Source organism: Danaus plexippus (assembly GCF_018135715.1).
Source record: "Danaus plexippus chromosome 22 unlocalized genomic scaffold, MEX_DaPlex mxdp_27, whole genome shotgun sequence".
NCBI classification, from domain to species: Eukaryota; Metazoa; Arthropoda; class Insecta; order Lepidoptera; family Nymphalidae; genus Danaus; species Danaus plexippus.
Genome location: NW_026869855.1, coordinates 3,082,484 through 3,107,032, shown reverse-complemented (window position 1 = coordinate 3,107,032; position 24,549 = coordinate 3,082,484). Strand labels below are relative to the sequence as shown.

The window sequence follows — 24,549 nt, the reverse complement described above, 5'->3', positions numbered from 1 at the left end:
GTGACATTGTTTGATTAATAGACGATCTCACGAGTTTTTATTGAGTTCAGTTTTTTCTAAAGTCTATTAATATTTTTTCATAAAAAACTGATTACTGATGACAAGATTACAAAAGTATAAATATTTTTCTTCTGGGTAGCAGAAGAGCAATGATACCTTATGCATTAAAAATTAAAAGTAATAAACAAATTTTAAATGCTCATAGGAAGACTATTTAACTATGGTTATGAATTTTTTTTTACCAGTGTAATCAAATTGTATTATAACAAAAAATATTTTGTTTTTAACATTAAATCATAAACTGTAGATAAGACTGTTTATATGTTTTGTATTGTTCATTTAGCCTCGTGTTTTAACTTATCTTAATATACATATGTTGATTTGAGCAGGAAGTATGTGAAGTGTTAGAGATAAGATATTCCTTTAAGTAATTTTCCTACTGTTACTATATATATGCACTTTGCGTCTTTCTGAAAAACAAAATATTAGACGGATTTGTTTCAAACACTGTTCGAACGTAACCATAGCACTGCAATAATACATGGGGATCTTATTATAATAATTTAAAAATAGAATTAATGAATATATCACTTACTTGTTGAAGCAGGAAATATTTACTCATAACACTTTGTAATACAACATACAGACAATAAATTGAAATTCATATTGAAAATAATTTAATGATCGTAGAATAATAATATTTAACAATTTAAAACACAAACGATTAATTTAGTTTTCTTTAATTTTTATATCCCTCACAAAAAGAAAGGTGACAAGTAGTCTTAAGATAAATATTATGGAAATAATGCATAGAAATAGAATTCCAAGCAAAAAAATTACAAAGTTGATTTCATAGTACTCAAGCCACGACAAGTTGGCGGCTGGTGTCATAAGATGTTTAGCTCCTTTATGTCGTAAAACGTATTCCGTCCACCAAACAGCTTTTTCTAATGATGTTTGTGGTTGGTCAGTTATTATTTGTCTAAGTTTCTTGACATTTTCGCGATAGCTAAAACATATATTGGCTACTATCAATATTGGTTTCGGAGAGCAATTTTTACCTTTTAATAACTAGTTTGTTATTTAATAAGAAATAATTAATAAGAGTCGAAAAAAACTAGTATATAAAAAGTAAATTGCAATACCTTTTGTTATGTATAACATCTTCTATGGATTCTTTCAATAGTTTTTCGTTAAGGTTATTTAGTTCCAACTTTCTCCCAATACCGTGCCTAACATATTGCTCAGCGTTATACCATTGATCACCAAGACACGGTACAACAATTAGCGGAACTCCTGCAAATATAGCCTCGTCTGTCGACTGCAGGCCTCCTTGAGTAATAAATAATTTAATTTTCGGGTGTCCTAAAATGTTAACAGAAAAGTTTGTTCACTTTTAAATAGTTTTAGAAGATATAATATAAAAAAATGCTAAATTAGAAAAAAAATCTTATTGTTTAGAATTAAGAGATAAATTTATTCACGATTAAAAAAATGTTTCACTTACTTAATAGCGTAGACTGAGGAAACCATTCAGAAATTTTAATATTTTGAGAGAGACTGACAGGTATTTCTCCATCCCGTTTCCATAGAACTTCATAGGGAATTTCGGAAAATATTTTAGAGAAAATTTGTATTTTTTCTTGAGGTAACGAGGATAACTTTACGTTGGTACCAAAACTCATGTATATAAAACCATGAACTGATGAATTCACGAACAACTCTATCTCCTGAAATATAATAAAACAAATGTGAATAATATTATAGTCAAAAGCAATAAATAATGTAACTAATCATCAAACAATTTTAGTAATTATAAATATTATTTTATTACTTACCTCTGGTAGTTTTTTTACTCGTTCCTTTTGTAAATGCATTTGTCCTAGATATATAACATTTGGTGGAACAGGTCTATTGAAGTCCCAAATCGGATGGATATTTAAAAATACCATACGTATATTTTTCCTTAATTCATTAATATCCGGTATTTCAGACCCAAACAACCTTTTCAGCACCTCATTTTCGTATTGTACGTGATCATTATACATACTAAGTGCACTATAATGATAATATAATTCATTTATCTTTTCCCAGATTGTCATATTTGAAAATTTACGGCTCATGGCATTTGGATACAAAACAGGATGAGTTGCAGCCCCGATACTTTCGAACGTTCCGTAATAACCGCTAAAAGAACTAAACTCTATCACAGGTACTTGGTATAAATAAGAGAAACTTATTGTTGCCCTTATACAAGCCTCAGTAAAAATTAAGTCAAACTTTTTATTTTTATCATGAATTAGATTTTGAACTTGTTCTGACTCTACTAACACCTCGAACAGTTTAGTTAAAAATTTAAATATAATTTTATTTTGTGAATTTAAATTATCCTCATGTTCAGAAAAAATTTTAAAGAATTCAGATATTGTCTCGTATTCTAAATCATGCACATCGATTTCGTTCAAATTCGGAGGAGTTTTCCCTTTTGGAAAAGCGGGATCTGCGGTAATAACAACAACTTCGTGGCCACGACTGGCTAATTCTTCCATTAAAGGGTGAAATACTACTTGATGGCTGATGGATGGTGTCGGGAACACTCCTAGTATTCTTGCAGTTTTGGTAACTGATATTAAGAAACTTAAATAAAGAAATCTTCTTACTAACATATTGGACCCTACTTACTTTGTAAACTATTAATATAATACTGAAGTATGCTTCATGCCAGTGGTTTATGATAATGTAAAGTAGTCAAGAGAACCTATTATCATTGCTTATTTGTATCTTAATTGTATATGTATGTATCTCTAAATATATAATGTAAAATGAGAATTGATATAAAATTTCTGTATATTAGAAATTTTTAAAATGATTACAAAAGTTTGTGTAAATATCACCTTAAAAAACGTACTTTCTCTATCACAAAACTTTTTTTTACGATTGGGTCTTGAAAACAGGATGGCAATTCCATAAATTTCAGATTTTCTAGAAATATAGAGATAAAAAAATGAAAATGGTTGAATTATGAAACAAGAGAAGAAACGTTAACTTTTTTCAGAAAGAATGATGTTAGCATGCTTCTATCCGCAAAAAAATAACCATACTATAGGGAAAAGCTTTGGATATGAGTTAATATATCAAAAATAAGGTTATATTTTATAAGGGGCTTTTTTCTAGATCTTCCTACTTCCTAGTGATTATAGAAGTTTCCATACTCTGGCGGAGGCACCGTTCTCGACAGTATACAGCGTGTTACGAGGATCTTATTCTTTACTTATATCGCTGTTGGAATTCTCAGATTTCTTCGTAGAATTTGCGAGCATTTTCCTAGTAATTATCTCTTTCCGTAAAATTATGTACGTAAATATTTTCCTTTAACTTGTATAATGATAGCATTATTATGATGTAGCTCATTTAAATGAAACTAATATTTTTCGGATATACTACGCGAGCTTTATTTTTGGTTAAAACTACATACTCCCGACGTTTCGGTTACTTTTCAGCAACAGTGATCACGGGCAGACGAGATGTTACATCTGCCCGTATATAGCCCGTATGGAATAACAACCTAAACAGACCTAAATATCAATTGGTGAAAGGTTTTATCCAAATCAATTTTAAAACTATAATAAATAAATGTAATAAAATTGTGGTAAGTTCACAGTCAGAGCGGTACAAAAAGTTTTTGTTATATTGCTTTTGTGCTCGAGTAAGTCAAATATTGAACAAATTGGAGTACCTTATTTTTATTTCATTTACTTCTCATTTAAAACAGTAAAATAAAATTATTTTGATTTATATCTGAGTCAAATAAGTCAAACAGTGCTTTGTTATTGTGAAAGAATATCAGACAAAAGTTTTTACATGTGAAAATATGTACTAGTTTATGTGTAGAAACATCGAGGGCTGGATGTTACTACTTTTTGTTATTCTTGATAATTGTCATTTAAAGTGGTTTAATTGGTCAAAACCAAAGTTTTAAATAGTAGCGACTTATAAAGAGGGCCGCATAAATAATTCACATGAAGTGTGTTATGTCGCAATTAATTTTATAATTTCTTTAGTAATTGTTTTTGTTATATCCCAATTTGAGTATTTACATCTGTATAAATACTAGTGTTCTTTCACAATTCAATACCAGTAGTTCGTAAGCCAGTACTTAGGTTCATCATATTTAAAAGTTAGTTTAATAATTAGTAAGTACCGATTAATATATTTTTTCTGATACTGTTGTTGTTTTGTAAATTCAATAGTTAATATATTCAATTATTATCGTGTGTACTTAGTAATTGGATATTGTAGTAAGGTTCTTGTAACATTTACTTGGCAACGACTTCAGAATTATAGAGTCATTATTTAATATCATTTTCTATTTAACTAAATGAAAATAAGTATTACTTTTTACGAAGTAAATTTATTTTTAGTTTTTTTGGTTCACTGCTTGAAGTCGTTTTTTTGTTTAAAATATTTTTTTTAAACTATATTTTTAGATTACAAATGTTTCGCAATCACATATTTAGTAGCTCAACTCCAAAATAAGAGTAAATCATGTCATTCAAAAAAACGATTTTTATATATTCATATTAAAAAACAGTTTTTTTATCTCTATAAAATTATAATTGAATTATTATTTGATATGGTTTCAATTATTCTATTGAAATAACCCTACACAGAATTAACCCGAATTCATAAACTTTTCTAGGGCCTTGCTTAAAACAGCAGTTTTAGAACCTTTTCAAAACAATAGATTATATAGGGATACAAAATAAGGCTTTGTCACCATTTCGACCTTTTCTACTTAATACTACGGGAGCGCTCAAAGTTCTAACTTTAATGGAACAAAAATTCTCAACTGTAATTTGCATCTTTATTTTAGACAACACGGAATTCAATAAGAAAAAAAACCTAAAATGGGTAGCATTACCAATAACATTAATAAAACTCTGTCATACCTAAATTTTTTATAAGTATTAAAACAATTACTTTATATTATATACAATAATTAAATCCTCCGTCTGTTTTATCCATAGTATATTCTATAAAATACTATAAAAATAATATTATATTCTAATTTCCATCACCCGTAATAATCTAAGCGAGTTATTCGCATTATGCAATCCTTATTAGTAAATATATTTATCATATAATATATTTTCAGAGTTAATTCAATCTCAATTCTGAGCATTTATTTTGTTTATGTCTATTATTACTTGTTTTAAAGCTTTATGAATATGGAATTAATTAAATCTAATTAGCAACATTAGAGGTAAAAAAATATATTCTCGGAACTTATTCTAGATTTCGTGTTAGAAGTCGATTAATAATATGATTGTAATGATTACAACGATAAGGAAAATAATTAACAAATAGTGATTCTTTAGCAACCAAGATCTCCGTGACAAGAAACATTGAATTGAAATTTAAAAAAAAATATTAACAAAACAAAATATATATTTCCGTCAGTTAGAAAGTAAACTAAATATTTTTCTAAACCGACAACTGTAAAAATAGTCTTAAAAATTCTGAAGAAACAGAAACGAAACTCTAAGATATACCACAAAACGAATAAGATGAATCAGTAACATAAGTAATAATAATGGTAATGAAAACTTATTATAATACAAAATGTATAAAATGAAACAAACAATCAGATTACAAACATTACTATACTATATGTATACACTGTACTTCTATAAGATACTATATCGACTAGCTAAAGTGCAGTACAAAAAACTTTACTATAACATAAATGGTATTTTTTGTTGAAAAGCTGACAGATATGAATAGATATAATATTAACAGATATTAGCTTTATGGTTAATTACGGAAGATCAAAAATGTATTTCTACAATAGACAGAATCATCTGCTAATTTATGACAATAGGTTTAGAAAAAATAGAAAAAAAGAATAACAAGTATTTACTATCCATAAAAATAATAATAATTTTCAAACTTCGCAGACAAACGCATATCATTATTAAGAAAAGCAACAGAAACGTAATCAGTAGAAGAAATCATGTTTTTTTTTAAATATTAATCAGCATGTTCTGCACTTGATCTCTCATTTGGATTTAATAATTTTACATCCATGAAACTGGTAGGTATAAGATAATAAATTAGTTCAAGGAACACATTAATGTTTTATTGAACCTATTTATATTCTTAATAAAAATTGCAGTAAAATCCTAAAAGATACATTTTATTCATAACCTACACCTCAACTAACCTCAAAAATAAACAAATTACATTAAATTCATAATACTGCATGAACCTTCCTCTTGAATTTAAGTATAATAGTATATACGTAATATCTTATAGATAAGAGGCAATTATTGAATATCGTCTTTACACATTTATACAACTTATAAGCTTTTGATAGTACGTAGTAATCATAATTTTCTTATTAAAAATTACTTTCCTCATACGACTAGAATATTTTGTAAATACTTAAATATAACGATCCTTTTTTTTTACATTATTTTCTTTGACCTCTCCCTTAAAGGTGTATTTTGGAGACTTAGAATACAAAACCATCCGTCTATAAATTAAAAACTTAATTTAATGGGATAAGATTAAAACTAAGCTACAAAATAAATTAAGTTCAAGAATTGCAAAACTAATTCACAAAAAAAAATGCTAGAGAAGAAAAAGAGAGAAGATATTATACAGTAAATATAATATAAAAATATATAGAAAATAATAAACAATTCAAAATGTACCAAAAATGTCGTTAAGCTTCATTATGTTGAATAAAATATTACACTTAAAATGAACTTAAAAAAATATTCACGTATTAGGTCACAGGTGAAATTTATTTGGATTTTGAATCAATCATAACCACGTAATTTATATATACTCATACTTGCGACCTTCTAAAGAATATATCGTTAATTTATAATGAGCGTCATTTAAATTGAACATTGGTAAATTTTTTAGTGACGTTCCTTACAAAGAAATAGTCACACACACATCACGAGTATTTCTTATACCCTAAATTGTTACTGATGTCAGTGACCCGAACAAATTAAGTATATTTTTTCTTCCTACACTTCGAATTAAAATACTTTAAGCTATTTTACTATAAATTTTTGGGAAATAAACAATAAAAATATTTGTATTTTAATAAAATCTTTATATGAAATATTAAATTCCAACAAAGTTTGTTTTTTACCACATACATAAAATACAAAAGTGATTATTATTTTGCAAGTCACTGTAGATAAAATCATTGTGAGCCATCTAATGATTGTCTAATAATAATGTCCTACTGTACGTATGTTGTTTTCATGAAATAACAATTAAAATTCCGACAAAACATGTAAACTCGACTTGCATTCCGCTCCTATTCGCTACAATGTAAACCTTAAAATTTGGTTTGAATTTTTCGATGTGTATTAAAAAAATATTATTATCCTTAATAGTTTTCGTTTTGAAAAAAAATTGCAACTAAGATTTTAAATTTTATACAGAAGGAAAATTATGTTTCCTATTTTATTACATTTCTAATAAAACCACTCGTTTCGATTATTCGGTAACAGAAATTCACACGTAGAACAATTGAAAATACAGGCAATGCCAGGGTATGTAGCTTATACAATAATATAAGTTAAGGAAGTAAACTTCAATAAGTGGTATAATCTTGAACTTTGCTTGTTGATATAAAAGATAATTATAAGTTTTGCTTCAAACAATTCCGTTTGATATTAATAGTTCTTGACTAATGTTCAATAAGGCTAGTGGCTTGCCTCATAAAGTGCAACATTTTTGTGTAACTGTAACAATTAATATAACTATTAAACTAAAATTCAACCTGCGTAGCTCAAACATCAAATTTGACTGAACCCTAGATTGGAAGACTTGATATTGATAAAGGTATCTTATAATGACAAACATTTATTTACTTAATAGTAAAAAATTTCAAGAACAACATAAAACCATATGATAGGTAAATGAATAAAAAAGTCAATAAAAAATATACATGAATTAAATTATATAACTAATAAGATAACGGGCGTCAAGCAGTTACTGGTTATTGTAGTGCACTCTTTAAAAGGAATTTTTAATATATTATAGTGAGTAAACCTTATTCAAAATGTGAAAACTCTTAAAAATATGTTGTGATATATATAATATATTGTCTCAATATATAAAAATGTCGATGACTTAAAAAAAATAACTTATTAACCAAACCCTATTATTCTACGTTTCCTCAAAAATAGAATAATTTCAATGGCATAAAATGTAGAGTTGTAATTTTTTTATAATTATTGGTGGTATAAAGATTAATGTCAGATTGGACAGGACTTAATTTATATTTTAAATAATTTTTATTATATACTAATATTTCATTAAAAATAGTTCGTATTTAATTTCAATAATAATTTCAATTAAATTTTCTTTCTAGTTATAATAGATGAAACATACTATAATGACTCAATACAAAAAGGCGGTTATAATTATTTTGTTGATCTTTAAGGGAATTGAATCTGCTAGAATTTTAGCATATTTCCCTACACCTTCTATAAGTCATCAAGTCGTATTTAGACCCATTATACAAGAACTGGCTAGAAGAGGACATGAAGTTGTTGTTGTTACGACTGACCCGGTTTTCCCTAAAGGTAAAACACCAGCAAATCTAACTGAAATAGATGTTCACGACGTATCATATGGAGGTTGGCAAGAATTTTTAAAAATGAAGCAAGGAAAGAAAGATGACCTATGGCTACAAATGAAAGTCATGATTGAAAAACTAGCCACAATTTTTGAATTGCAAATAAAGGATCCTGAAGTACAAGCAATCATTAAAAAGGACAGGAAATATTACGACTTACTATTACTTGAAGCTTGTCAGATGCCTGTTTTGGGTTTAATTCATAAATTTGATGCTCCTGCAATCCAGATAAGTTCCTTCGGGGCCTTAGATTACCATTATGAAGCTATGGGATCACCCATACATCCAATTTTGTATCCTACACCTATAAGACAGAGGCTATACAACCTGACTTTTTACGAAAAGGTCATGGAATATTATGCACACCTAAAATATCAACGTTTGATACATAAAACCATGAAACATAATAATTTTATAGTTAAAAAAATATTTGGGGAAGATGTTCCACTCGTAGAAGAATTACAAAATAAAGTTAAAATGTTATTTTTGAATGAACATCCGATTTGGGGTGACAATCATCCTGTTCCTCCAAATATTATTTCTATTGGAGGAATTCTTAATAGACCATCAAAACAGTTACCTCAGGTATGAAAACTAAGTCAATATCCATAGATAGATATAAGTATGTTATACATATGTATACATATGTATATATATATGTATATTTCCTTCTTCGTGAAAATAACGACAGCACTTTTCAAATTGTAGGAAATAAAAGATTATTTGGATTCCTCTAAAAATGGCATAATATATATAAGTTTTGGTACTAACGTGTTACCATCACTATTACCGCCTGAAAAAATTAAAATAATGACATCGGTATTGTCAAAATTACCTTACGATATTTTATGGAAATGGGATAAAGATGAACTTCCAGGAAAGTCAGAAAACATAAAAATTTCAAAATGGTTTCCTCAAGCAGATTTGCTAAGTATGTTGTTGTCATTAGTATTTTAGTTCTTTCATATTTGAATGATTCCAAAAAACCACATGTCCAAAGCATAAATATGTAAATACTTCAGTTTAAAGTGCATAGTAGAAGGGAATATTCTTTGTTTACTTTTCTGACAGTGACGTCATCAGTAACGGGAATTGTGAAAATCTAAATTCGAAAATTCAAACACTTGACACTCACAAAAACTATTTTTTACTTCGGACATTCTTTTTTATAATATAACTTAAGTAGTTTCACTATTTAAGAATTATAATCTCTTGATAAGAATATATATACGTCTTTATTTGTTTCAGAACATCCAAAAATAAAACTTTTTATCACTCAAGGCGGTTTACAATCTACTGATGAAGCTATAAATGCTGCGGTTCCATTATGCGGTATACCTATAATCGCCGATCAATGGTATAATGTAGAAAAATATGCCCGTCATAAAATAGGCAAACAATTGGAAATGGAAAAACTCACAGAGACAGAATTTGAAGAAGCCGTGAAAAGTTTGATTGAAGATAAAAGGTAAACAATTATTTTACAACTATTTTGACTTAACTTAGTAATGTATTTATTAATCTTTTATAATTTGTAGCTATAAGAACAATATTTTAAGACTGAGGTCTCTAATGAGGGAACATCCAGTAAGCCCTTTAAGTCTCAGTATATTTTGGATTGAACATGTCATCAAATATGGAGGAGACCATCTTAAGCCGCAAGCAGCTCATATGTCATGGATTGAATACTACGAAGTGAAACTTATTTTAATAGCGATGCTTATCCTTTTATCAGTTTTAACCACATTTTATTTAATAAGTAGATTAGCAATTAATTTCTTTATTAAAAGATATAAACTGTATATAAGAATTAAAAGTGAATAAGTTTGAAATAATATTATTAATGTAGTCTTTTCTTTACTATAAAACATTAATGATTTGAATTTTTTAATTAGGATACTTGTGAAGAAAGAACTACTCAATTGAAATCATATCATGGAACTTTTTTTCTACTCCTAATGATACCAGTTGAGAGTAAAGACAACAACGATGCAAAACATAAAACATGTAGAAAAGTTTTTAAAACAATAAATTATTAATTACAAATATGTATGAGATAATTGTCTAAGCATTGAGTGACTGTTAGAGTTAGTTTTTAATGGCTTACAAACTTTCGGGTTTAATTTTATTTTAATGTATTAATTAATGTAGCACAGGGGAGTCAATAAGACCCTGATGCGTTAATACGGGCATGTTGCTGTCATCACATTATATCGTGACAAAGTAATGTATTTAAAAGTATGTTTATTACAAGGAAAACAACTATTCTACGTCTAGTCTAGTATTCATATTTATAAAGCATGTATTATTACGATGATAGATGTGACCTTTGAATGATTAAGATATTAGTGCGTAGATACTTTAAATATCTTAACTAAAACTAGAAATAAGAAAATCTCTTCGATGTATAGGTCAAAAATGTTCCTATATGTAAAGATAGTTAGTTAGTTAGTTAATTAGTGTAAAGATAGTTTCTGATTGCTATGCTTATTTTATAATTTTAAAACTATATTTCGGTTACTTTGCCGCAACCGTGATCAAGGGCAGACATGATGCACGATGTACAATGTAGTATAGATTCATTAGAATATTAAAATTATGACGAGTTATGTATCATTTACCATATGATGTTTTATGGAAATAAGATAAAGATGAACTTCCAGGAAAGTCAAAAAACATAAAAAAATTTAAAATGGTTCCCACAAGCAGATCTACTTAGTAAGTTATAAAAATATACAATTCGGGGTAGACGTGGTGCGATTTTTCAAAAATTTGGGGAATTCTCTTCTTGTTTATGACAATTTGAAATAGTGCAGGTAGATGTTTTCCTCTTACAAGCATTATCGTAGCATTATTGTCATATAGTTCATTTAATTTCGACCTTAGTATTTTTGTCACTGCTGGAAATAACAAATGTCCATTCTATATTCGAAGCAGTGCTTACTATAGAGTTATGGCCATTCCTGCAAAATTTGATCGTGATGTAGTTTCTTTTTCCGTTTTAAAGGACGTAGATTATAAAAAATGTATTTAACTACAGGATAGGAAAAGAAGTCTGCGGCGCAATGGCTGTGTTTAGAAACAAGTTAAGAAAAAGAAAACAGTGTAAGATCAAGAAGGGAAGGAGTGTTTTAGGTAAGTTATGAGTAGCCGAGAGTTGAAAGATATGCAAGGGACAGATATGTATCAACCGTTGCAATAAGTCTATTTACACGGTTGTCAAACTTAAGGAGAAGGGTATTAAAAGCGCCCATTACAATATTTTGAATACGCAATGCAGTGCGATCTTCTAACAAACTTTTGAAAGGAGTGAAATAGTTTTTAAAATACGCCAGGAGGAACTTAAGTTGGGTCAGAAAATTTTCTAAAATGAAGTACTCTCATTTTAAGACGGCTTAAGATACTAAGAACAGTATCTTTTACTTTTCTTTGAATATATTTGCGAATATATTTTAGATAGATTCAATTTCACCATCAATTCTACCAATGCAGCCATTGCGAAACAGATGACAAATGTAAGTAGGGTTCGGAAACAAGGATAGCGTATGTATCATTAGACTCGAACGACGTAAGCATTTCAGGAAAATTATGTGATATGCTTAAGGCATTGACCACTGTTAGTGTTGTTTATGATTTCGACGAAGTCAACTTTCTTAAATTTTCTTTAATCCACAACTCACTACGAGCAAACCGGAATAAAAAGTCACGATTTTTTAAAGAAATTCTCTCCCTCTCCATTTCATTTTTTTTTTTTATGGAACAAAGTGGCAATATTGTTTTATTTACAAGATAAACCCATTCCAAACTTTCCTTATAACAATGACAATAACAATATTTTGTAATGGTTTCTATCTTCTGTATTGCTTGGCAAAATTTTGAAATTCTTCGCATTAATGGTTCTTAAATTGTGTTGTTCACTATATTTAAATTTCCTTGATTATAATTAGGTTGTAAACGAATAGACGCATGCTATACAATGTTATAAAATCAAGGAAAATAAAATGTATTAAATGCTGTAGTTGATTTGAAATTTGTTTTAAAAATATTCTTCTCTAAATTAAAAGGGTTAATAAGGGTGTGATAAATGTGATAATAGTTCCCAATTCTACTATAAATGAAATAAACATTTTAAAGAGCAATATGCAAGCTATTTTTTTTCATCCAATATTTTTATTATATTTTGCTTAATTTTCTCAAAACTTTGGGTCCAGAATTTTAAGCAACTAACTGATAAAAGTTGATAAATTATCTATTAAGCTGTAAATAAAATTAAAACTATTTAATTTTTCTTTTGCATATGTATATAAAGATGTGCGTATTAGTAAAAAACAAAACAAAATTATACAATGACTTTAGAAAACATATATTGTATACATATTTAAAGACAGTATGTGAATGTGAATTTCATTTCTAGATAAAATACGTGTCACTGAGTTTATAAGAGTATTATTCTTTACATTTAGTAAGTGTCTTAAGGATACGATTGTATGTATCCTAAATCTTGTTTTGAGAGGGACCAAACTACTGAACAATTCCATTTGCTCTAAGACGTTACCTGATCTAGAATATGCGCATTGAATAAAAAAACTAAACAGACCTAAATATCAATTGTTGAGATGTTTTTATCTAAATCAATTTTAAAACTATAATAAATAAATGTAATAAAATTGTGGTAAGTTCACAGTCAGAGCGGTACAAAAAGTTTTTGTTATATTGCTTTTGTTCTCGAGTAAGTCAAATATTGAACAAATTGGAGTACCTTATTTTTATTTCATTTACTTCTCATTTAAAACAGAAAAATAAAATTATTTGGATTTATATCTGAGTCAAATAAGTCAAAAGGCTATTTTTTTCTGCAACATATAATAACACTCACTTCAATAACATTAACAAAGCAGTAAGGAACAGCAGATAACGAAGAAGATTCAGAATTATTATATATAACGATAAATTAGTTTTGGACCAATTAAGCTTAATTTTATTTCATATTATGTAGCCAAAATTATAATTAAGATATATATGTAAATTAAATTACTTTTATTTCTATCAAAAAGTATTATTTTTCGCATTCCACATGCCTGTGTGATAAACCTTCGTGCTTTCTTCTACTGATTACGTTTCTCTTGCTTTTCCTAATTATGATATGCGTTTGTCTGCCAAATTTGACAATTATGATTATTTTAATAGATAGTAAATACTTGTTATTCTTTTTTCCAATTTTTTCTTAAGTTATTGTTATCAATTAGCAGATGATTCTGTCTATTGTAGAAATCCATTTTTGATTCAAATTAACCATAAAGCTAATATCTGTTAATATTATGTATATTAATATATGTAAGCTGATCAACAAAAAATACCATTTATGTTTTAATAAAGTTTTTGTACTGTACTTTAGCTAGTCGATATAGTATCTTATAGAAGTATAGTGTATACATATAGTATAGTAATGTTTGTAGTCTGTTTATTTTTATTTTTTTTTATACATTTTGTATTATAATGAGTTTTCATTACTATTATTATTACTTTTGTTATTAATTCATCTTATTCTATTTGTGGTATATGTTGTGATTTCGTTTCTGTTTTTTTAAGAGTTTTAAGACTATTTTAACAGTTGTCGGGTTAGAAAAATATTTAGTTTACCTACTAATTGATGAAAATATATATTTTGTTCTGTTAATATTTTTATTAAATTTCAATTCAATATTTCTTGTCACAAAGATCTTGATTGCTAAAGAACCACTATTTGTTGAATATTTTCCTTAACGTTGTAATTACAATCTCATTATTAATCGACTTCTAACAGGAAATCTAGAATAAGTTCCGATCATTTTTTTAAACGCTAATGTTGCTTACATTGCTACATAAAATTAGAGTTATTAAATTCAATGTTCATAAAGCTTTAAAACAAGTAAAAACTGTCATGTTCTATTGGATGAGGTGGATAAATTCTGTGAGTGGACAGATGGATTGAGTACAAAACCAAATAAATATCACTGTCTGTGTCTCGGTAGGCGAAATACAAAATAAATACAAATATATACCTCATACGATCCGGGATTATCGTTAGGCGGTCAATTCGTTTCTACGGCTACGGAAAATGCTCCTTTTAAATTTCTCGGTCGTAAGATATATAATAATATAGGTCGTAGTCCATCTTTAGAAGGAATAGTAGATAGCTTTTTGAACGACCTTAACAAGGTCGATAACCAACGGATTAGTAACGTCAAAAAAGCAAAACGTCTTAAAAACCCAAAGGATATTTGAGCGTCGGCCTCCAGACTGGACATATTTTTATATTCGCGAATTTTAATGTGCGTTGTACTCATAGAGCTCACGGTTCCTTGGGAAACCAACATCCCAAAAGACCAGGTCAACAAGTATTACGACCTCACTAACGAGCTCAAATATCAAATAATAATTCAATTATAATTTTATAGAGTTAAATAACTGTTATTTAATATGAATATATCAAAATTTTTTTTTTGAATGACAGATTTTTACTCGTATTTTGGAATTGAGCTACTAAAAATGTGATTGTGAAACGTTAAATCTATTTGTAGCACAAGTATAATTTCAAAAAAATATTTTAAACAAAAAAAAACCGACTTCAAGGAGTGAACCAAAAAAGCCAAAAATAAATTTACTTATAAATAATACATAAAGAACACTAATATTTACATATCAAATGTAAATACTCAAATTGGAATATAACAAAAGCAATTATTAAAGAAATTACAAAATCAATTATGACATAACTCACTTCATGTGAATTATTTATGTGGCCCTCTTTATAAGTCGCAAATATTTTAAATTTTGAATGTGATAAATTAAACCACTTCAAATGACAATTATCAAGAATAACACAATGTCGTAACATCCAGCCCTCGATGTTTCTACACATAAACTAGTATATATTTTTTTAAAAACTTTTGGCTGATATTCTTTCACAAGAACAAATTCCTTTGCATCAAGCGGGTGTATACAAACTCGATTGTGACTGTGGCTTGTCATACATTGGACAGACGAAGAGGAGCATCGGTACAAGGGTTAAAGAACACATCTGAGAAATCAAAAATAGGCGCGCGTCGAAGTCAGCAGTGTGTGAACACAAAATGGACAAACCAGGCCCCTATATTCGGATTTATAAATCACAAATGCTATCCACACTAAGGTTAATCCGCGAGGTTATTGAAATTTAAAAACATCGCAATATCAATAGAGAAGATGGCTGAAATCTATCCAACACCTGGAACCCCCTCCTTAATAATATAAAATCAAATGTCCGTGACCACACCGCAGGACCTCATGACTCCGTAAGCGTATTCTGCCGGCATCCAGAGCGGTACGCCAGAAAATTAAGAAATCGATGGCGCTATATGATAAAAACAGGACCGACTGACAGATACTCACATCTCGTCTGCCCGTGATCACGGTTGCTGAAAGTAACCGAAACGTCGGGAGTATGTAGTTTTAACAAAAAATAAAGCACGGGTAGTCTATCTGAAAAATATTAGTTCCATTTAAATCAATAAAACCTGTAACGTCAGCACAACTGACGTCACCAATGACTTTATTCTTGGATGTCGACAGGATCTCCGACTCTAGAAAGTAACCTCGTAGACGATTTGACAAAAACCTTACTTCGAAGAGGTCCGATCCCTACAACGGCTCGAGTGAGACTATCTGTAATCTGTACTCTCGCCTCTATTTATACCAAAGCAGGTGGTTATGCGGGGGACACACCTGATATTTTCAACTACCCTCAATTATTAGTTTTTAAAAAAATAAGAATTGCGCACATATTTATTTTAATCTATAAATTCCACCACTGTTTGTTTTTTTTATCACACACATACATGAAATATTAAAGTGATAAATATTTTTGCAAGTCACTATTTATATTTTATATACTGCGAGCCGTCATATTGCTGTCTGATAATAATAATCTACTGTACGAATGTTGTTTTTTTTTTAATGAAATAACATAACATGCCGACAAAGCATGCAAAGTTGACCTAAATTTATCTTACACAAATTTTATTTAAGAATTAAAATTCTTTTGAGTTTTCCGAGTGTGTATTAGAAAAATATATCATTCTTAATAGTTTTCGTTTTGAAAAAAAATTGGAACTAATGTGAGTATATTTTTTTTTTCTTTTTGTTTAGTTTTTTTGCAAAGGCAAGTTATGTTTCCATGTTTATTACATTTCTAATTTAATCACTTTCTTCTATAACCCGGAAACAGAAATTCACAAGTAAAACAATTGAAAATACAAGCAATGCTAGGGTAAATAGCTTACATAACATAAGTGAAGGAAGTTTAGTTCTATAAGTGGAATAACCTTTTTGAACTTTGTGTGTTGATATAAATCCAAGATAAGTATAAGTTTTGCTTTCAACAATTCTATTTGTTAGTAATCATTCCGATTAATAGTGATTGACTAATATGCAATAAGGCTTGTATCTTTTCTCACACAGTGCAATATTTTTCATAATTGTAACTGCTTAAAATAACTATTAAAGTACAATGCAACTTTAGTAGTTCCAACATCAAATTTAACCGGGTCCTAGATTGGAAGACCAGATAGTTATAAAGGTATTTTATAATGACAAACACTGATTTCTTATAATTAAGAGTTAAATATGAAAACAATAACATCAAACCATATAATAAATAGCTAACTAAATAGAAAAATGCGTAAATTGAATTATATTGCTAATAGTTTAGTTGTAGTCCATTCTTATAAAGTAATTTTTATAAAGTAAATTATTCTTATTTAAAATAGGAATAGTCGCTTCATATATAACAATATACTGTCTTAACATCTATTAAAATTTTGATGACTTAAAAAAAATTTATTAACCAAACCATTACATCCTGACCTTCTATTACATAAGACTGCCTTGCTTCAAAAATAGAATAATTTTAATGAATGAAATTCATATTTTAATTAATTTTTATTATATACTAACATTGACTCCTATTTTCTTTGAAAAATAGTTCGTATTTAATTTGAATAATAATTTCAATTAAATTTTCTTTCTAGTTATAATAGATGAAACATACTATAATGACTCAATACAAAAAGGCGGTTATAATTATTTTGTTGATCTTTAAGGGAATTGAATCTGCTAGAATTTTAGCATATTTCCCTACACCTTCTATAAGTCATCAAGTAGTATTTAGACCCATTACACAAGAACTGGCTAGAAGAGGACATGAAGTTGTTGTTGTGACGACTGACCCATTTTTCCCGAAAGGTAAAACACCAGCAAATCTAACTGAAATAGACGTTCACGACATATCATATGGAAGTTGGCAAGAATTTTTAAAAATGAAGCAAGGAAAGAAAGATGACATATGGCTACAAATGGAAGTCATGGTTGAAAAACTAACCACAATTTTTGAATTGCAAATGCAGGTTCCTGAAGTACAAAAAATTATTAAAAAGGACAGGAAATATTACGACTTATTATTACTTGAAGCTTGTCAGAGACCTGTTTTGGGTTTAATTCATAAATTTGATGCTCCTGCAATCCAGATAAGCTCCTTCGGGGCCTTAGATTACCATTATGAAGCTATGGGATCACCCATACATCCAATTTTGTATCCTACACCTATAAGACAGAGGCTATACAACCTGACTTTTTACGAAAAGGTCATGGAATATTATGCGCACCTAAAATTTCAACTTTTGGTATATAAAACCACAAGATATGATAATTTTGTTGTAAAAAAAATATTTGGGGAAGACGTTCCACTAATAGAAGAATTACAAAATAAAGTTAAAATGTTATTTGTGAATGAATATCCGATTTGGGGTGACAATCATCCTGTTCCTCCAAATATTATTTCTATTGGAGGAATTCTTAATAGACCATCAAAACAGTTACCTCAGGTATGAAAACTAAGTAATATCCATAGAATAGATATAAGTATGTTATACATACATATGTATATAGATATATTTCCTTATTTATGAAAATAACGACAGCACTTTTCAAATTGTAGGAAATAAAAGAATATTTGGATTCCTCTAAAAATGGCATAATATATATAAGTTTTGGTACTAACGTGTTACCATCACTATTACCGCCTGAAAAAATTAAAATAATGACAACAGTATTGTCAAAATTACCTTACGATATTTTATGGAAATGGGATAAAGATGAACTTCCAGGAAAGTCAGAAAACATAAAAATTTCAAAATGGTTTCCTCAAGCAGATTTGCTAAGTATGTTGTTGTCATTAGTATTTCAGTTCTTTCATATTTGAATGATTCCAAAAAACCACATGTCCAAAGCATAAATATATAAATACTTCAGTTTAAAGTGCATAGTAGAAGGGAAAATTCTTTGTTTACTTTTCTGACAGTGACGTCATCAGTAACGGGAATTGTGAAAATCTAAATTCGAAAAGTCAAACACTTGATACTCACAAAAACTATTTTTTACTTCGGACATTCTTTTTTATAATATAACTTAATTAGTTTCACTATTTAAGAATTATAATCTCTTGATAAGAATATATATACGTCTTTATTTGTTTCAGAACATCCAAAAATAAAACTTTTTATCACTCAAGGCGGTTTACAATCTACTGATGAAGCTATAAATGCTGCGGTTCCATTATGCGGTATACCTATAATCGCCGATCAATGGTATAATGTAGAAAAATATGTCCATCTTAAAATAGGCAAACAATTGGAAATGGAAAAACTCACAGAGACAGAATTTGAAGAAGCCGTGAAAAGTTTGATTGAAGATAAAAGGTAAACAATTATTTTACAACTATTTTGACTTAACTTAGTAATGTATTTATTTATCTTTTATAATTTGTAGCTATAAGAACAATATTTTAAGACTGAGGTCTGTATTGATGGAACATCCAGTAAGCCCTTTAAATCTCAGTATATTTTGGATTGAACATGTCATCAAATATGGAGGAGACCACCTTAAGCCGCAAGCAGCTCATATGTCATGGATTGAATACTACGAAGTGAAACTTATTTTAATAGCGATGCTTATCCTTTTATCAGTTTTAACCACATTTTATTTAATAAGTATATTAGCAATTAATTCCATTATTAAAAGATATAAACTGTATATAAGAATTAAAAGTGAATAAGTTTGAAATAATATTATTTATTTTGTCTTTTCATAATTATAAAACATTAATTATATGAAATTTTTAATTAGTATACTTGTCAAGAAAGAACTACTCGCAAGGACGCAAAACATAAAACATGTAGAAAAGTTTTTAAAACAATAAATTATTCATTACAAATATGTATGAGATAATTGCCTATGCATTGGGTGACTGTTAGAGTTATAGTTTTAAATGGCTTACAAACTTTTGGATTTAATTTGACTGTAATGTATTAATAAATGTAGCACAGGGGAGTCAATAAGATCCTGATGCGTTAATACGGGCATGTTGCTGTCCTCACATTATATGCTGAGTATTTAAAAGTATGTTCATTACTAGGAAAACAACTATTCTACGTCTAGTCTAGTATTCATATTTATAAAGCATGTATAATTATGATGATAGATCAGTAAATATCGTTTGTGAAATATCTAACATTAATAAGCTTGTATTTACTTACATTTTTCTTCCTCCATTTATACCTTTGTATCGACCACATAATAATATTAATTTATAAACTGACATTACAATGCTAATAAATCTTTGTATAACTATCATGCATTATGTAGATTTGCTGTTGAGTGATTAAGACAAACCTCTCTACTATTCCCGCCTGACTTTACGTCTTAAGTGGGTGAATTCTGTCTCTTGTTGGAGTTATCTCTGTTTATTTTTATCTAGCATTAAAAATGTCTTTAGTTCTATAATATGAATGAATTGCATCATTATTACAACCGTGATTGTTTATATATATTTATACATATGTAGTGATATATAAGTGAATATTTATTGTCGTTTAGCTCAATCAATAAACTATGCAATAAATTAATATTAATAATATTTTTTATGATTACTTAAAAAATATTGCTACTGTCAAAATAATGCACAACTTACGATAATCGATCCCTTAGTTTCTCGTAGAATCTTCGGAAACGCGGCATTACAAATTATTTATTTGACTTGCAAATCACTTAAACACTTTCAATTTGGAGTTGGTTCATGCCATAATTGTATAATTTTTTTTGTTATAGCTTCACTTGCTTTTGCTTCTCTCTCGTCTAGTTTTGTCTAGTTTCCGGAGATACAAAGCACTCGCATTAGTAAAGTTGGAAGAGATGATTGCATTTATTTACGTAACCTTATATATTATTTAAAATTGCATTTCAATCATGCTCGTCAGCCTAATATGATAGCCTCATGATAGTTGATATTCATTTGAGGACAATAATTGGAATTGTCTGGTGGCCTGTTAAATTATAATGTGGAAAACCAAAAACACTGTAATATTTCTTGTATTATTTTTAAGAGGAATGGATTTTTGCATATTTCTCCATACCTTCATCAATCATCAAGTCGTATTCAGACCCATTACAAAAAAACTGGCTAGAAGACGACATGAAATTGTTGTTGTGACGACAGACCCGGTCTTCCCGAAAGGTAAAACACCAGCAAATCTAACTGAAATAAGAGTTCATGATATTTCATATGGAAGTTGGCATGAATTTATAAATATTAAGCAAGGAAAGAAAGATGGCCATAGGTCACAAATTAAGTTTATATCTCAAAGGTTTACTATTGTTTTCGATTTACAAATGCAAATTCTTGAAGTACAAGAAGTTATTGGAAAGAATAGAAATTCTATGGCTTACTATTACTTGAAGATTATCAGAACCCTGTTTTGGGTTTAATTCATAAATTTGATGCTCATGCATGGTGGCCTGGAGGTTAAAGGACCGCCTCTCATGCGTGAGGGCGCGGGTTCGAAACCTGGCAAGTACCAATGTGATTTTTCATAGACATATGTACTTTCTAATAGTATTTAGACACCACTGACGAACGGTGAAGGAAAACATCGTGAGGAAACCTGGACTTATAATTTCAAATTATAAGTTTGAAATCGCCAACCCGTCTTGAGCAAGCGTGGCGATTAATGCTCAAACCTTCTCCATGCGAGAAAAGGCTTATGCTCAGCAGTGGGCTTCCGATAGGCTGATGATGATGATGATGATGATGATGATGCTCATGCAATATAGATAAGTTCCTTTGAAGCTTTTCATTACCATTATGACCATTATGAAGCTATGGAAGCATCTATTCATCTAATTCTATATCCGACACCCGCCAGACAAGAATTATAAAATTCTACTCTAGAAAAAAGGTCATGAAATATTATGCACTATGATAATTATATTGTTAAAAAATTTTTGGCAACGATATCCCACTACTTGAAGAATTACAAAATAGAGTTGAAATGTATTTTGTAAAGAAGCATTCGATTTGGGGTGAAAATCTTCCTGTTTCTCCAAATATTATTTCTATCGGAGGTATTCAACAAATTCAAAAGAAGGAATTACTGAAGGTATGAATTAAGTATCTTATAAATATCTAGAGAAAAACAATGACCCTGGTGCTAAATGGAAATAGACATTTCTCCATATTACAGAAATTATTCATAAATCCTTATATATTACAGGAGCTCAAAGAATATTTCGACAAATCTAAAAATAGTTATAAATATCAGTTTTGGAACAAACGTGTTACCATCAGATTTTACTTCAAGAGAAAATTATGACAAGTGTCTTAATCATTTACCATATGATGTTTTATGGAAATGGAAAAAAGATGAACTTCCAGGAAAGTCAAAAAACATAAAAATTGCAAAATGGTTCCCAAAAGCAGACTTGCAAAGTAAGTTATAAAAATATACAATTTGTGATAGAAAAAGTTTTTTTTTTTTAATTTGAGGGAATTTCTTCTTATTTCAGAACATCCAAGAGTCAAACTTTTTATGACACAAGGAGGATTACAATCTACTGATGAAGCAATAAATGCTGCAGTTCCTGTAATCGGTATGCCCATTTTAGGTGACCAATGGTACAATACAATACAGAAAAATACGTCCGTCATACAGAAGTAAAACAGTTAGAAATTGCAAAACTTACTGTTGTGGAATTTGAAGAGGTAGTTAAAACGTTAATTGAAGATGATACGTGAGTATCTTCATACGTAATTAAAAATATGTAATGAATATGATGATACAATAATTTTTCATATTTGTTCGTAGCTATAAGAACAATATTTTAATACTGAGGTCTCTTATGAGGGATTATCCTATAAGCCCTTTATATCTCAGTATATTTTGGATAGAACATGTTATCAAATATGGAGGAGACCATCTTGAAGCTCCAGCTTCTCGAATGTCGTGGATTGAATCCTACGAAGTGAGACTTATTTTAATAGTGATGCTTATCCTACTATCAGTTTTAGTCATATTTGTTTTATAAGTAGATTAGCAATTAATTTCCTTCTCAGATATTTGAAAATGACAAAGAAAGTGAAAAACATTTAACAATGCTTATATTTACATCTAATTGGAGGCATTATTTGTTTGAAGATAAATGTGTAATAGATAAATATTATTTCATTCCAATTAAGATGATAAAATACAAGTTAACTACATTTTCCTTTATTTTTTTACATAAGGAAAGAATTATCCATTAAAAATAAACTTGGGATGGAAAACAAAAAAAAAATATGAAGTAAATACATAACCCTATCTGAATACACTTATGTATTCTAGGATAATCAAATAAAATAGCTGTATAAATGTAATACTAAAGATGAATTGAAGCCATTTATTGGAAGCTAGTAATGTATTTTTTTAAAAGAAAAACAATAAAAGATTAAAAAAGTGATGAAGATTGGATAGAGACTAACATAGGAACAAGGAAAATAATGAAATATTTTAATTTTAGCTCTGTTTTTTTCAAGTGCTCTTGCAACTTTCTATCGTAATATGATAGAGGTTATCATTATGTAACAAACGGTACGGGGACCAGACCAAAGTACTTATCTTCTATGCGTACAACTAAAACAAAGGCGCAAATACTTCGCCGGGGTTCTACTCAAACCATCTGGGGTTTTTCTACTTCAAAGTAAACCGTTTAAACTTGAAACTGGTATTGATGAAATTAATACTGCCAAAAATATTTACCTTGTACATAATCATGAAGACAATATAAAAATATAATATTGGAAAATATGTTTAAATTACTCTTTTTAAACTCTTGCAATGTTTCAAAAATATACTTATAATTTTAACATTATCTATACGGGAGTTACAACAGCACATGTAATTTGGTGACACTCATTTTTATTTTTAAAGTTGTTCAATTTCATTAATATCCTTATTCTGTTATGTCTCATTATTAAAAGGTGTATACAAAAGAAATCCGATCAATTTTTTTTGACTAAACAAACAAGTCAAGCTAAATTTGTGTCGTTATTCGAATTTATCATGTTTTGTCAATCATTTAAATAAATATTTAAATTCGAGAAAAGGTACATTAAATAAAAAATATATTTTGTTATTTTATTTCATCGGTTGCAATTTCGTCTATTTCTTTAGTGAAATTTTAACCACAAAGTTGAACATGAAAATGTGCAAAAATTACAGTTTTGAATTACTTTTCAGTTTTCGGTTTTAAAATTTTATAAAAATATATGATTATAAAATATGATTGAATATGTTTATTGCGAACAAGTTTTGTTCTCGGAAAATATCAGATAAATATTAAAATATAACCAATTGCTTAAGTTGAGATAGTGCAAGTAACACCCTAAAAAATGTCACCTGGGTTGTACCTTAAGCTTCAAATAAACACATCTTTCTCATAACGGAATACTAAAAACAAATAAATCTTCTGCAAAAACATGTTATGAAGATATTTGA

General features: G+C 28.5%; 3 protein-coding genes and 1 pseudogene across 4 annotated transcripts; 3 read left to right on the top strand and 1 right to left on the bottom strand.

The window, feature by feature from the left end:
- Positions 1-723: 723 nt before the first annotated feature.
- LOC116773499 (UDP-glycosyltransferase UGT5-like) lies at positions 724-2,717 on the bottom strand. The gene is made up of 4 exons (XM_032665961.2): positions 1,839-2,717; positions 1,508-1,730; positions 1,146-1,365; positions 724-1,009 (listed from the first exon to the last, which is right to left on the bottom strand). Exons 1-4 carry the CDS (start codon positions 2,664-2,666, stop codon positions 730-732), a joined length of 1,551 nt encoding a protein of 516 aa, XP_032521852.2. The 5' UTR covers positions 2,667-2,717; the 3' UTR covers positions 724-729.
- Positions 2,718-7,687: 4,970 nt separating this feature from the next.
- On the top strand, positions 7,688-11,267 carry LOC116773389 (UDP-glucosyltransferase 2-like). Its single transcript, XM_061528738.1, has 5 exons — positions 7,688-7,869; positions 8,402-9,253; positions 9,377-9,599; positions 9,917-10,136; positions 10,207-11,267. Exons 2-5 carry the CDS (start codon positions 8,411-8,413, stop codon positions 10,490-10,492), a joined length of 1,572 nt encoding a protein of 523 aa, XP_061384722.1. The 5' UTR covers positions 7,688-7,869; positions 8,402-8,410; the 3' UTR covers positions 10,493-11,267.
- Positions 11,268-16,647: 5,380 nt separating this feature from the next.
- Positions 16,648-19,814, top strand: LOC116773388 (UDP-glucosyltransferase 2-like). Of its 2 annotated transcripts, none has more exons than XM_061528740.1 (5): positions 16,648-16,803; positions 17,716-18,567; positions 18,681-18,903; positions 19,221-19,440; positions 19,511-19,814. In XM_061528740.1, exons 2-5 carry the CDS (start codon positions 17,725-17,727, stop codon positions 19,794-19,796), a joined length of 1,572 nt encoding a protein of 523 aa, XP_061384724.1. In that variant the 5' UTR covers positions 16,648-16,803; positions 17,716-17,724; the 3' UTR covers positions 19,797-19,814. The 2 variants fall into 2 exon arrangements, with proteins under 2 accessions (XP_061384724.1, XP_061384723.1); XM_061528739.1 differs by lacking the exon at positions 16,648-16,803 and adding an exon at positions 16,985-17,264.
- Positions 19,815-20,870: 1,056 nt separating this feature from the next.
- LOC116773387 (UDP-glycosyltransferase UGT5-like) lies at positions 20,871-23,341 on the top strand (annotated as a pseudogene).
- The last annotated feature ends 1,208 nt before the right edge of the window (positions 23,342-24,549 follow it).